Here is a 15,787-nt window from a genome sequence, read left to right as displayed (position 1 = left end):
CAAACTTCATGCCCCCCCCCCAAAAAAAAATAAAATAAAATATATATATATATATATATATATATATGACTCGTTAAATGGCAAAGATGTAACATCTCTGACTGTTTTCATTCAATTCTAAACGAAAACATTAAGTGTAAGCTCTTTCAAGGATCCGAAACAGCGGAGGAAAATCTTATCCAACGAATTTTCATTAAAATTCACCAAGAGGGAAGCTCCGTGAGAGGTTAGATTATTGGCGGGCAGGCGCATGGACTCGCACACACGCACACACACGCTCTCACACACTTTCCAGCTGGTGTTCCTTTCTCTAGCAGAGACTGACAGAAGCGGGGCGACCGCTCTAAGCTGTGAGCGCTCAGCTCTCCTCTCCTCCTTCAGCGCGTCTTTCACTGTTGACATGAAAACTTTGAAGAGGTGAGAGGCGAAACGTCAAAACGCCGACTAATCACCGACGACGGCGCGCGACAACAAAGCAGAGAGAGGACAGAAAAGAGCCATTAAGTCCGAGAAAAGCGGTGGAGCCAGGAGAAAGAGGGAGCTATGCCATCTCCCGCCGAACAGAGCCCAGTCCTCCTCAGTCTTGTGTCGGAGCTACAGAATGGTGTCTCTTTCTGGACTCTGGACCTACTGTCTCGCCCCGGGGAGAAGTCATCTCCTTCTCCTCTCTGCCAGGTCTCTCCTGCTGCTCCTCCTATTAACCGCCTTTTCCTCCCCGGAGCCCTGCTTCCTTCGCCCGGAGTCTTGTCAAATCCTTGCGCGGATAGGACACACCGTGCGCCTCGGTGCGCTCTTGCCGACCCGCCAGTCGGCACGGATACAAAACGCGCTCAACCGCGCCCTCGCCAGCATCCGGCACCAAAGCGGAGGGGCAGACTCCACCACCACAACCTCACAACCGGCTCCTCTGCTGCCCTACAACCTGAGCCTGGAGATGGTGGCACGGTCGCCCTCGGGATGGGACCCGGAGTCCTTGTCCCGTAGTGCCTGCCAGGACCTGGTGGTCAGGGGTGTGACAGCCGTGCTCGCATTTCCTCGCTCCAGGGAGGAGTTGATCCAGGTGGAATTCCTCTCCTCTTTCACCGAGATCCCCTTTATCTCCATCCTGGAGGACACAGAACCTCTTGTGACGAAGGTATGGATTCCTTGTGTGTGTGTTTCTATGCTGTTCCTTGCACCTGTTGTGGTCATCTTTTAATGAAAAGAAAATGGGTAATTTAGAGTATGTAATATCTCTCTCTATATATATTTTAAATGATCTTTTCTCCTTGCACTTGAATAAGCAGCACCCCATGACCAAATAGAGTTGACACTCAACAATGACCCATTGACTGATCTGGTAGCTTGTGGCCAGGATGTTGTTGTCTGAGCTGTTGCAAAATGTTTCTCACCAGCCAGACATTAGGGCTAGTTCCAACAAATGAGCGGTTTAAGCGAAAGTAATCGCAACGGGGATAATGAGGGCAATTATCCTTGAATTCAATCTAAAAGAAGATTAGAATAACAGTGCAAGGAACAGAAACAGCTCAAATGTAACACAGATAATTAGAGCAGTATATGTAGTTTCAGACTTCAACTTCCACCACCAAATACCTTCTTCCAGCAAAGTCTGATGCTCAGATTGACTTTAGTTGAGTAATGTGGCAAACCTGCAGGCCCTCAGCATGCATGTTTAATATCTGGTAGCTCTGACTGGTTTTGGGCAGAACCCTCAAGCCAATTTTTTTTCTCTTTAAGCTCCTTTGTGTGTGTGTATGTGGATTTTCATGGAGTCTGACTCTGTGCTTCAACGGAAATGTGTGCATGCATGTTTGAAGATGGTTTTGGCACCTTTCTGAGTGCATTCAAACAGTTTGGATAGTGATAGATAGCTGTTGTGGGGAGGTATTGCCCCTGAAGCTCCTGCTGTTTGTGTGACCACATATTTCTTCGGGTTTTTTTAGTTTGTTTCTTTTTTGTGTGCTGCTCTGTCTTTTCACAAATTAGGTGGCCAATAAGCGTGTGTCTCTGTGTGTTTGTGTGTCATGTTAGTATTCCCAGCAGCAGAGGAGCTGCTTGCCAGTCAGTCAATCCAGCTTCAGCCATATCCGCCTCTATCCAACCGAGCAGCCAACTGCATCCCACTGTCACACACACATATGAATCTGTGCACTCTCGCACAGGGGGGGGAGAGGATCACCAAGGCACCACACACACAAACGGACGAACACATGCGCATAAAGAGGACTTTCAAATTTCACACAGGTTCAGCTGAGAGACATACACACACACACACACACACAGAGGCTAACAGGAAGCATTAGGAGGACACAGAGCATAGAAAGAGGGATGAGAGGAGGATGTGATCTTAAGTTTAAGTCTGAAATCTTTGTCCTGCCACGTCTGTTTGTCAATAATGGATTACAGGTTCAATTTCAATAAAGCTTGCATGAATGAGAAGTCAAACCACTTGACGAATATGTCGACAATGCAAGAAGATAAGCAGGGGATAGGTGGAAAGAGGAGATATGAGGCAAGAAAGATGGAATGGGATAGATGGAATGGGATAGATGGAAGAGAGGGGTCTTTTTGCAGAATTGTGCCAAGCAGACACTTGGCAAAATAGAAAAAAAAAAAAACATCACTTTCTTCCTTTACATCTCGATGGCTTGGCTTCAATACTTTTAGTAATAATCCCAAGCATAATTTATGTCTAAATGGATGCCTGTTTTGGTTGCTTTTGTGTTCACGAGAAAAGCATTTCAGCCTCATATTAAATTCATGATTTCATTTCTTTTTACAATCGGGCACTGTGTTGTGGTTTTTTGAAGGACGTGAGTCCTTTTTTTTTTTTAAAGTATCCTGTTTGTGAGCAGGAAAAAAAAAGTTTCATGATGTCTAACAGAAAAATAAGGGTTAGGAAATGTAATTCAATCAAACATAAAGTAAAAAAAACACTTGATTTGCCTACTGTAAAAACAAAGCAGACCTAAAGCAAAATGAAATATAGAAGGATGATGATTATAGTACATTTTCTTTTTCCAACACTCAGTGCAATTCCATTGCAAAGGAGCAATACTAGGAACAAACACAGGTTGGTAGGAGGTGGAACAAGCTCTTAAACACTCACAGAGAGGGCAGTAACGAGGGGGTTAGGTCAACAGGGAGGCACATTGTTTGCCAGGACAAACAAGGAGCAGTACACTGGTTGCACTGCTGATGACTAAACCTAGAAACAGGAGATGCGATTCTAATTAAAAAATGGTATTTACATTTTAGCATCAGGAGGGAGGAGTGCTTCTGAGAGGGGGTGAACAGCTAGAGAAGGCAGAAACAAAACAAGTGGTTCTGCCAGAAAATGTGCCGGTTCTGTCACAGATTGATCCAAATGAGGAGGTGTTTTTTTTGTTGTTTTTGTTTTTGGAAAGAGTCTTTTCCCTGAGTTTTGGAAATTGTAGAGATTTTTCTGCAGGGCAACGGGAATTGAGCCCAGGTTTTTCTGGTTAGCAGAATCCTTCCCAGGACATCAGACTGAATAGAATTTTAACATGAGAAAAGAGACTTGTTGTGCTTCTTTCTAAATATTAAGTAAGAAAAAGCAGTCTTGATGCGTTTAATCTTTTTCTGAACACCCTTAAAACTTGGCCAACAAGCTGCTTGACTTTTTTGTGTTAATTTCTTCAACAGAGTATCGCATAAAGTCCTAATATTTCTTTGTTGCAAAGGTGGTAAAATTGAGTTGCTAAAGAAAGCCAGAGATTAAAGGACATGGGTACACAGGCAGAGGCAGGGGTCAGTTGTCCGTCTGCGTTTTCATCCCCGTATCTGCTTAGTCAGACAGAGCTCTGGGAGTATGTGATGCGCCTCGGCAAGGAAGTGCTTATTCCTCCCTACCTACTTAAGCTAATTAGAACCACTGTGTGACCCCTCACTGTAAATCTCTCTCTTCCATCTATGGCAGGCAGAATAGCAGCCAGGAGAGGAGAGAAGAGGAGGGAGTTAAAAGGGACAGAGAAGGGAGGGGAAAAAAGTAGGAAATGGGTTCCATATTCCCATTAGGTCCATTACGGGCATTTGGGCAGGTGATTTGCTCATCAGAAGCTTTTCATGCAATCAGACTAAGATATTAAACAGATAACATTTGATATGAAGAATAACCTTAATTAACCCCAAATGTGTGAAATGGGGTCTCAAACTGATATTCTCTTGGCATGTTAGCATGTGGAACATTGTAACGTAGTTCTAATAAAATAAACAGAAATGTTTGTGAAATTTGAGGACAGATGTAATTGAAAAAAGAACATCTATGCATTATTAATGTGGCCAGCCTTTTTAAACATCCTGACTAGACAATTCTAGATTTGGTGATAACATCACAAAAATGATTTTGTGGATCATGACTTCTATTTTGGAAATGTATTAGCAGTGAGAGCTGAAGGAAATAGTTTCGCTGATTTCTGAATGCGATTAGGGGAGTGGGCTGGTATGGTGCGAATTCATTATTAGTCATTTTTCACAGTGGAAGCTGTGTTCCTGCCGCTCACTTTACTCCCTGTTGTACTTAATACTATTGAAATACAGCTTGGAATTCTTCCAAAAAGTAGAATGTACAAGACAGGATTTCACAGTCTAATTTGAGTTTTTTTTTTTTTCCCCTTTTCCTTTGTAGTTGAGTTACCTCCATTACATTTATATATATTTCCAGATTTTATTACTTCTGCGACAGTAGAGATGAGCATTTTGTACCGGTTACACAGATTTTAGTTCTTACCTGCCTCTTATGCACCTTTAAGCACAAAAGCACCTTTTCCTAAACATCTGCAGCTCCTTACATATCATACATGCTGATACTTTGATCTGAACCTTATTTTGCTGCTGATTTCAGTCACATTGTTGGATTAATACTTAAAGTGCACATCTTGATGTCATTATCCCCATCACTGAAATGTGGCTATGATAGACACTCATATGGTGGTGCAATGCATTATTTATGAGTTTTTGTACCATTTATCATTTAGAATAACCTTTGTTATGTTCTGGTAAGTAAGTACACTCTCCTCTGCAATCCTATCCATCCCGCACTTTTTCATTAAGTCACATCTTCATTTTAATGGCATACCTCATTCGTCTTAGTAAAATGAAGATTAGGACAGTAAAAAACCCAATTTGCAACTTTGAATGAAATTACATTTTAATCCGGGGACCCTGCTGAATAATACACATTGTGGCTTTGAGCTAGCCCTGCTCTCAGAGGACACACATCTGCAAAACTACCACACACACACGCATACCTGTGCATGGACATCCACGAAGGAGCACATGCACATGCCTCACACAAATGTACACCCTCATACAGTGTCTGCTATGTGCTCACTAAAGGTTATTAAGCCTAATGAGGCTTTACAAGGCTATGCTGCCTTTAGTGTTTTCTGTGGGATGTAGAAGGGATTTGTGCCCCAACCACAGTGGAATAAAAGCGCGAGCGGGACAAAACTTGTGCCTTGCCAAAGCTGCAGGCAAACTGACAGTTTGAGACAAGCCGTCCACTTAATGCAAACAGCTCAAAGCTTTTTCTTTATTAGTGTTGATGACAGTTCCACGCAGTCTTGACTGAGCCAGATTAATTGAGCAGAGCAGAAAGAGGGGAGTATGTATTACCTAAAGGACTGTGGGTTTGTCTGAGCTGCCCAGAATGGCATTTGAGTTAGTGTTCCAACATTTGGCTTATGTTTGGTTTTTGTTTTTGTTTTTGCCTTGGGTGAAAAGGTTATCTCCAGTAATCCCATATTAATTTGGTGTTTTTTTTTGTGGAGCTGAAAGAAACTAAATTAGGTACCCCAGTAATTGGGAACACATAGAAAGTAAGGTAAGGAAGGGCTGCATGTATCAGGGAGGTCAAAAGATGAGTTAGATTATATGGAATTAATAAGTGAATAATACTGAGTCATTGATGGAGGTATGTAGGGATAAAAGAAAAAGGAACAAATTAGTTATTTGGTTAAAAATGCCAGAAAGAGGGAGTATTGTGTTTGGATACAAGGTAAAGACAAATAAAGAAAAAATCTGGACTCAGGTGATAAGAAGGGAGTTTTGAAAAGACTGATATAGAGCAGAAACAAAAAACAGTATTCAAGTGTACATTTGAAGAGGGAAAGAAGAATGACGGTGAGGGATAAAAGGATGTAAAGATTGAGGAGAGAGGGAAGCGGGTATCAAGGGGAAAAATGAGCAATCGCTTGGCATGGAAGGACAGACCAATGAAAGGGAGATTGAGGAAGAAAAGGTCAGGATGTTAGAACTAAGGAAGGTGGATCAAGGAAGAGGAAATGGAACTGTGTGGGAGGTGAAATGGAAAGGAAGGTTTGACAGAGGGGGGAGAGAGATCAAAGTTTGCAGGGACTGTAAAAGGGATGGTGCAGGGTGGGAAGGGATTGAGTTCACCCTTTTTCTCCTTCAACTCACCTGATTGCATTTTGAGGCAAAATAGTAAAAAACAAACCAGTATAGCTATCCAACCTTAATTGAATAACTGGTTCCTAAACCTACCTGGAAAATGTGTTGCCTAAACCGAACCAAATAGTGAGTAAAGTTGTTGATGAAAAGCGGTAAAGTCTCCAATTGGTCTTTATCTCAAGTGTCATAATTCTGAGTCTTGTGACTTATCAACTTCTCCCCTCCAACTTCCTATGTGGATCTTGCCATCTGTCATCATACACACAGAGAAAAAAAAAGGGGTTCATTTCTGTGTCCAGAGGTGCAGTTCTCAGAGAAGTACTGTTCTGTGTACAAAAATGGTCCTTCAGATAATTACTCTGGACCTTTGTTTAATTTCAATTTCAAAGGTTGAAAATCATCACAGGGGTAAGGATACATAGACCTTAAATAATCATGAAATATAGGCAAACAGATCTTAATAGGTGTGGACTGCAGAGTGGTGTAATAGTTCGGTCTGTCATGTCACAAGAAAGTTCCTGGTTTGAATTTAGCTGGGTTCTTTCTGTGTGGAGTTTGCATGTTCTCCCTGTGTCTGTGTGAATTTTATCTGGGTAGTCAAGCCTGCCTCGGTCTAAGAAATGCACGTTCGATTAAGTGTCGATTTTTAATCGAGAGTTCCTTCCAGAGGATACATTTCTTTAGCAAAACATAAAGGCACATTTTGGCAGGTAGAGACACAGGTGGTACAAAAATATACTAGTTTTCAATACTCAGTGCTCGGGTACTTTTTAGGACCATTCCTAAAACCTCAATTTCTTAGTGTGTAAGTAAACACTCAGTGAGTGATGTTGGAGCGTTTGCTTTTAAAATCTAATATTACTGCGGCTGGTGCACCGCCAAAAAGGACACCTTGTTCTGTCACTAGGTGGTCCTGACAAAACAGCAGTATTTGATACCCGCAAATGAGGTTGAGTTGGTGGCATTGAAAGAAAAACAGAGGAGGATGACAGGAGGCCTAGGACTTTTGCTGTCTCTTCCATCAAAGAGTCTCATGTCGCCAGTTTTTTTTTTTTTTTTTTTTCCCCCTTCCAACTGCGCCAGTTCATTAGAGGATTAGTGAGTGATTACTTGGAGCTCTCTGTGATAGAAAACCACTCTCACCACAACTCTCATGCAATCAAATAAGTGAAGGCACACAAATATACGCTCAGACACACATTCTGTTTACATGCCTGCACACTTCACCCGCATATTGTGAACATACAAACTCATTGAAAACATACATTCTTACAACTCTACAAACTCTGTAGAGTCTTTGGTTATGCAGCAGTTCGTTGTCGAGAATGTTTGCCATGGTGTGAGAGTATGTGGCACCTGTGGTAGAAAAGCAGAAATCTTGGCCAGGTGGGCGTCAGTGATAAGGGGAAACTCTGGAGACGACACCTACAGTATATGGAAGCTCCCATAGGTATAGGTCAGAGGTGAAAGACAAGCAGACGGGAAAGGCAGACAGGAGGCAAGACAGGGGAGAGAAGGTGAGAGACATGTGCTGATGTGAGATTAAACAGATGCTGACAGATGGCCGTGGGACATGGCTGAGTGAGTGCCAAAAGCGACAGGCTATCCAAACACCCGCAGCGAAGATGAGAAAATGTGGTAAATATCTGAAAAGGGCCAAGACAAAATTTTAAAAAGTAACATGGGGCAGAGAGTAAGCTGGAGAAACAGATTCAAAACCAAACACATTTTGACAGACAAAGCTATTGAGACTGGTTGAGAGGGGAAAAACGTTTAAAAGTCAAGAAAAAAAAAAAGCAGCGGAGCATGATGAGCAAATGAGATAAAAAGGCAAGTAAGATAAAAAAAGAAGGAAAAATTAGACCAGACAGGGTGGAAACGTGCTACAGCAATAAGCCATCAGAGATGAAGTTGTTTTAGAGGCGGGCCTGTTATAGACAAGAGATTGAGAGATGGTAGACCCCAAGGTAACTTCTGTGTTCCTTCTTGGATATTTATGTTTGGAGTTGGCTAGAAAACAGACATGATTTAGAGCCAATCTTCAACGCTACCTGCCCTCAGGCAAAAAGCTCGCTTTACAGAGACACAGAAACAGTGCACTGGTGGCATTCTCATACATGCACAAAACGCTCTGTTACATCCTGAACATCCGTTACAGCGCATGTTAAGAAATGCTTCTATGTTGGCTCTAATCCAGCTTGATTTGAGATGATTATCATGTTGTTTATATGCTGGCTTTTAGGTTTGACATCCCACAAAAAAAAGCGAGTGACGTCTATGTATCAAATATAAAATCTGACCTGTTAGTTTCCAGTAGAAATCATCACCTTTTTGTAAAGAAGCAGAAAGCGTGCTATAGGCCTTTTACAGCTATAGCCTAGAAGTTCTGTTAGCCTTCTCACGTGGAATAAATCGTTATGGAAATGTAGAGTATGTGCAGCATTAATGTTCGTGTCAAGGCTCTGACCTCATCACTACTCACAAGAAGACACCGACCTCATCTCAGCAGGGAGTGGAGGGTTATTTAAGTGTGCAGGCATGCAGCAAAAGAAAGAGCAGAGCACTGACTGCTTAAGTACATCACTGTGATTGAAAGGTTTTGTTCGTTGGTTATGTGTTGCTTTGTGGGAAACATGACATGTGAGTGTGGCAGCAGACACAAGCAGAACTCCTTGAACTGACTTACTGCTTTGGCTTAATTTTCATAATTAGGATAACTAATACGTTACAAAAGCTATAGGATGAATTGGACACAAATATGATTATTTACATGGCTACAAGATTAACACATGGAGCAGTGAGGGGCTCTATCCCCCATGGCTAAGAAGGTTGGTGGGCCAAGATCAAGGCAACTGCTTTTAGCCAGTTATCAGAGCTTCAGGAATGTGAAATGAAGAAAGAATTCCCTAAAAAATACAGCAAACTGTCCACACCTGAGGCGCTGAAGACTGCCAAACAAAGACTCACAGGTCTGGCTACATGCCTGAGAAGGTATAAACAGAGAAGGCAAAGCCAGGAGAATATTCTCCACTGAACCATCCAAAGTGTACTCTCAGTGGCAGTGTAATAAGGTGATAATGGGCCCACCCAGGGCTGAGACTGAACAATACAGGAAAACCATACTGGAGAAAGAGACATTACATAATGCCGATGCTCTAAGGTTCAGAACAGGTTATCATCACAGTGAAAGACAGAGTGAAAGGTATGAAGAGTTGAACTGCCCCGGGCTATGACACAACACACATTTACTCGCTGAAAAACTCCGAGCTGCACAAATAAGCCAGCTGCCAACAGAGAAGACCGACTCAAGGTTGGGGTTAACCCAAGGTCAGACAATCCTGATCATGAAAGATACCCAGTGGAGGAATGTTTCCATCCAACTGCCAGCCAATAGCAAGCCTCTGTACAACATGAAAGCTCCTGGCAGGCATCATAGTGGATAAGATGAGAAAGCACATGACTCAATACATGAGCAGGGCCCAGAGGAAAACTGGGTTTAACACCAGAGGTGCTAAATATCAGCAACTGATTGATAGAAATGTTACTCATAACTGTAAGATCAGACATACAAAATTTTGAGTCACTTGAACTAAGTGTACCAAAGCCGAGGACTCAATACCGCACACGTGTACTGGAACACTTGGAACATCAGGACACAAAGAGCCTTCATCAAGAACTTCATCAAGTGGGACAGCAGAAGGAGACCCTACATGTAAGAATTAAAAGCTGGTTGCACAAGTTATCATCAAGTGCAGAATCTACCAAAGAAAACCTCTGTCCCCCATTGCTGTTCTGCATAGATCCCCACGACACAAACAAAAAAAACGATGTGCTTGTCACAACCAGGGGTGGTTGTGCGTGGCGTGGTGGGAGTTAGGATCCAGATGCAGATATTTTAAAGCAAAACTTGATTTATTTAAACAAAAGGAACACAAGGCATGGCTGAGCCGGAATACAAAAAGATTAACTATGACAAAAAAAAACTAATCTTGACTATGGCTGTGAAAAAAAGACTTTGAACATGAACCATTAACCAGACAAACCTGAACAGATGAATACCGGTGGCATCAAAGACAGTGAGGATTTCACAGTGACATGAGGGAACCTGGAAACTAAATACTGTGGGGAGGTGATTGGTGTTGGAGTGCAGCTGTGAACAAAGGCAGGTGACATGGATGAATCTAAAGATGTCGCAAGAGTGACTGGGGAAAAAATGAATTACTTAACAGAAATCTAAAACATGAAAAAAACTAAAGTCATAACAGAAAAACCCAGAACTAAAAACATAACAAAACCAACAGACGTGACAGTGCTGCATTGGTTCCATCAAAGTCCACACCTCAACCCGATTCAAATGCTGTGGCGGGGCCTCAAGCACGGAATATACCTGTTTTTAATTATCTATACACATATCCACGATGGCTACCTTGTGCAAATCCTTCAAATTAAAAGTAGATAAACACAATATGTTATGTTATATGGGTAAATGTGAGCATGTATCCAACTTTTTTCATTTAGTGGCATCAAATGCTGTATGCAATGACATAGTTCCACTTTTTGTCTGCAATCTTCTTGACATAAACCAAATCTAAAACTTTTCCCTAGTTTACATCTGACAAATCCAAGAGGTTTGTATGTTCTAAGTTTGCTGGTGTGCCCCCTAGTGGAATCCCCTAGTTACTCCTATAGCACACTGGCAAGAACTTAAATAATTATTCCAAGATCAGAGACAGCTGCCTGCGTGAGAGCTTGGTTAAAAAGCACCAATATTTTCAGCCTATGAGAGTTTACAAAAAACGAATGCCAGCAAACCTCAATGAACTGAAGCAATGTTGTAAAGAAGAATTGGCCAAGATTTCTCTTCAACAATGTGAGGGACTGATAATGTGATAAAGAAAGTGATTACTTGGAGATTTTGCAGAGAAAGATGGTTCTACAAACTATTGAATCTACTGTTAATCTAAGGTCATAGTCACTGAGGCTAATCAGACTAATCATGGTATAGCGCTTTTCTAGTCAAACTGACCACTCAAAGCACTTCCAACACTACACACCACATAGCACGTCTTAAGATATACATAACTACGTGCTTTCTAATCATTCATACCCTGATGGATAATTCAGGAGGCTGTGTGTTCAGTGTCTTGCCCAAGGACGCTTCGACATGTAGCCGGGGAAGCCAGAGTTGAACCACTGACCTTCCGATTGGTGGGCGACTGCTCTTCCTCCTGAGCCACAACCACCCAACACAAGAATGGTTGCTGAGTGCAAGAGCAATGGAGGCCATGCTCTACCACATGGCCATGCTCTTCACATTGGTTGGAAGCCCAAAAGTCACAGTGGGGGATATCTTCAAAGAGGGTAGAGAATGACACAGCCAAGATCCTGTTGGATTTTCAGATTTAGACTGATAAAATGATGATTTCTAACCAAACAGAGACTGTGGTTCGGTTGGTTAACCATCACCAAACAAGCTGTCGAAGAAGGCAGTTGTGATAGATATAGCAATCCCAAGTGAGAGCAACATCTGGAAGTTGGAATACAAGAATCTCAAAAAAATACCAAAACCTAAAAGAGAAAATAGAAAAGATGTGGGGGGTGAAGGCAACACTGCTTCCAGAGCTCTCGCGGCTGTGATACCCAAACTGAGAGAGTTACTGCAACAGATCCTGCGAACAGCATCAGAGGTCTTTCTCTATAAGCCAGAAGAGAGCAGGTCAGTGCCCTTTTTTAGGTGTAGTTAACAGTCCCATTGCAAATATAACCAACTCGCGACCCATTTTTGTCAAATTTGGCAAAATATTTTGTGCCTCCTAAGAATCAGTCTATGTACCGAGACCGACTTCCAGTAGATGATAACTTTTGTGATGAAAAAATGTGAAAATCATCTCTGTCAGTTTAGGTAAATATTGGGGGGCGAAAAAAACCTATCCATGAAAATTTGAAATTTTGCTTTGAACTGGACTTGATCTAAATAATCTCACAGTACATCAGGCATGTCATCTAAAAGAACATAAAAGCACATCCAACTTTGACCCATTTCTGGATGTGTTTAGCTTAAGATGCAGAAACAAAACTGGATGTCTCTTGCTTCACTCATGCTTCAGCAAACTCTGCCAACAATCAAACAAACAGCAACACAAATGTAAAATGTCACAACACTTCTCCTCACGCACACAGATAAATGCACGCTGCACAACACTAAACCACAGACTTATCCTGTAACACACCTGTAATCTACTAACTGCAATATATTTTATAGACACATAGCTGTCGATGCAATTATACGCACACGCTGTCTCTCACTTGCAATACACTCTTGGGGGCATAAAATGAAATGAAATACACACTGCCACACACTCAGACATTACAGTCACGGCTCTGCCTCACAGACGCATGGATACAAACAAGATTTTATCTGGGAGTATTCACCATACACAGGCAGTTGGCAGTTGTTGGGAAGTCTTCTCTCCCTCCTTCCCTCTTTCTATATTGACCCTTACAATCGAGTCGCCTCCATAAAGCACAACAGAGCAGAACCACTGATAAATCCTCAGTGATGTCCCAGACTGACTTCTGGTGCCGGGGGAATGTCAAGATGATCCGATGTTCATATGCACAACATTAAACACTATTTATGGGATGGGAGGACACATGCAAACATGGTAAAACATGGTGCTAAGAGTCACTTCATACATGATCGCAGGGAATAACATTTGATGGGGAGAATGTTGAAAACAAACTGAGGGGGAATGAGACAGGAAAGACGATGAATGAGAGCTGACAGGTGGACGTGACAAACAGAGAAGAAGAGTTGGGAAAATAAAGAGTATAAAAGTGTGATAGGGTGAAGAGATAAAGGCTGTGATCAATTTTCCATCCTCATTGCCCTTCACAATAGAGGACATGCCGTCCTCCAGATATCGCTAAAGCAGCTTCCCTGTCGCACTTATCTAATGCCAAGTCACGCTAGAGAGCCGGGTAATATTTCACTCTAATTCAGGTCAGTAGCATTTATATATCTTGTTCTTAACCTCTATTAACACAGTTTTTATTAAGGGAAGTAATGAAGAATGACATGAAATGATAACTATTTATAGCACTTTTGGGGATCTGGACCATTTGGAAAGAAGAGACACATTCAGATTACATGACAAATCGTACAGAAGAAGAAATAAATCATTTTAATCTGCCAGTGTTGACTGTGAGCAAACTATAAATATGAGGTGTTTCGATGATACAATATTGGATGAGGAAAAAAAAAAAAACTGCTGCTATTGAGTTGTGATGTGGCTTTTGCAGCAGGAAACAGCACATACCTGAGCAGAGTCAGTAAGTTCTGAACTACCCCAGGCCAACAAAAAACAGAGTGGTGAACATTTTTTAATTGAGGAAAAGGGAGTGGACAGACGTCATTTTTTCTGGGTACATGGCTTGTTACATTGCTTGTAATTTATTTTTTTCTCTCTCTGTGTATGAGCAGTAGAGTGGACCAGCATGGGTTTTTGCCCGTGGCAGGGTGTTTATTTCATTTTTTTTTCTCCAGATATGACACAAGAGAGAACTGGCACTGAGGCATGCAGGTGGAATTGCTTGGTAGAAAGACCTTTTTTGAGCAGGGTGGCTGGGCAAAATACTTGGATGGAGATATCTGTCTCAGGCAGCTCACTCACTGGTGACGCCAGCTGAGTGAGATTTGTTGGGTATAAAATTGGACTTGAGAAGCAATATCTCAATTTGACTGAGCTGCCACAGAGGACATGGATCATTATCTTTTTTTTTTTTAGAAATTAACTCCCTCGTTTGAGATGGTTACCATACCAGCGGTGATGTAAGACACATTTGAAACTAATGCACCTAGTTACACCCGGGTGGTTTTGTGGAGACGCACTTTGCCTTTTGTCACCCCAACACAGTGGCTTAAAATTTTTCTTTTTTTTCTTTTTTAATCTGTCAAGAGCTTGGGAAAAAAAAGAAAAGAAGGAAAATTAACCTTTAACAAATTGCTCCCTTAATTGAGAAATGTTCCCCACAAGGGAAAAAAACACACCACTGTTCTTGTTATGTCCAAAGGGACCACAATGCTTGACTATCAACTACTACTAATAAGTATGAATCCCAATATAAATCAGTCGCAGGCTTGAAGTTGCCAGATTATTTAAATCATCATTAAAACTGCATAGTTGAGTCAACAATACGTAGCATAATGTTAATGCATTGGTCACATCGCATCACTCAGAAAAAAACAACATAATAATAATAATATTCATTTGGATTTCACATGTGAGTCAACAGGCAGATTTGGCCCTTCCTCTCATGCGGTCTCATGTGCACACAGTTTTTCAAATCACGATGTGAATTTCTGTTTGCTTGTTTGCTTTCTTGGCAGAGGAAACAAAGCTCCTGACTCAGCAAAGCAATTGTGTTGGATATTCCAGCTGCTGTCGATACAACTCTTTGTTTAACAGTGTTAATATTCGAAATGGCACTGCAGCACAGTTACAAAATAATTCATCGGTGGGCCTGTCTGTTCTGCTTAAAGGATGCCCGACTCCATTCTGTGTCAGTCTTGATTTGGTCGTCACCACTGGATCTACAGGGGGTTGGGATTACAGTTTGACTGCCAAGGCTCTCCAAACAGTGATGATGCTATGCCTGTGTCTTTTATCACAATGCTGTATGTGCGCTTGTGTTTCTTTATCTACTTTGGCACACGTGCCCTGACTGCATTTCTTTGTGTCTCAACTTTCATTTAATTATCTTTCCAACAGATTTAGTAGTCGAGTTGTGGTAAAAAGGTGGAGTTATTTTCTATTCCACTCGGTTCTTAAAAGAAGATTAGTCCATCTTAGATTTGAAGATAAGCATTTTGATTTTGCATTTGAAAATCTTTTTGAGAATTTCTTTATAGTGAGATAGGAACAAGTTGAAAAGGAAAGCCTGCTTGTTATATTACTGAACCTGTTAAGATTCAGTTGCATAGTTACACACCTTGCAGACACTCAAACTGATAAGCCATAATCTGGAGCTGCTTTGGGGTTCTTGAGCAATGGACGGCCAATATCCACACTTTTGCTATGTTTAAGGGCTTTTTCAAGCGCAGGATTTGTAGCAGTAATGGCTTCATCAATCTGTTAAAGCAATGGCATTTAGTCATTCAGACACAGGTCACTTTTATGTTGAAGTTCCTCAAGACTTCATTCATACCCTTGACAGTGACAAAGAGAGCCATGGTACGTGGGTGACACAGTGTTTCTGTTTGAATAAAATTGGGCAGTACCTCAGCAGGGTAATAATGCTAAAACCCTGTAAAATCAGATTTTTATTACAATATATCATACACCCTGTGCAAAAC

At 41.6% G+C, this 15,787-nt stretch overlaps 1 protein-coding gene across 1 annotated transcript in view; it reads left to right on the top strand.

Annotated features, from left to right (window-relative positions):
* The first annotated feature begins 406 nt into the window (after positions 1 to 406).
* The window catches only part of LOC140269950 (glutamate receptor ionotropic, NMDA 3B-like), a 78,102-nt gene continuing 62,721 nt past the window's right edge, over positions 407 to 15,787 (top strand). The window contains exon 1 of the mRNA XM_072364987.1: positions 407 to 1,135. Within this exon, the coding sequence (XP_072221088.1) occupies positions 602 to 1,135 (534 nt within the window). The 5' untranslated portion in view covers positions 407 to 601. The remainder of the gene's footprint in view (positions 1,136 to 15,787) is intronic.

The sequence above is a fragment of the Leuresthes tenuis genome, unplaced genomic scaffold, assembly GCF_036924035.1.
Source record: "Leuresthes tenuis unplaced genomic scaffold, fLeuTen1.0.hap1 SCAF_15, whole genome shotgun sequence".
NCBI lineage: Eukaryota > Metazoa > Chordata > Actinopteri > Atheriniformes > Atherinopsidae > Leuresthes > Leuresthes tenuis.
The sequence above is the reverse complement of the archived record's forward strand: the minus strand, read 5'-3'. Positions and strand labels throughout refer to the sequence as shown.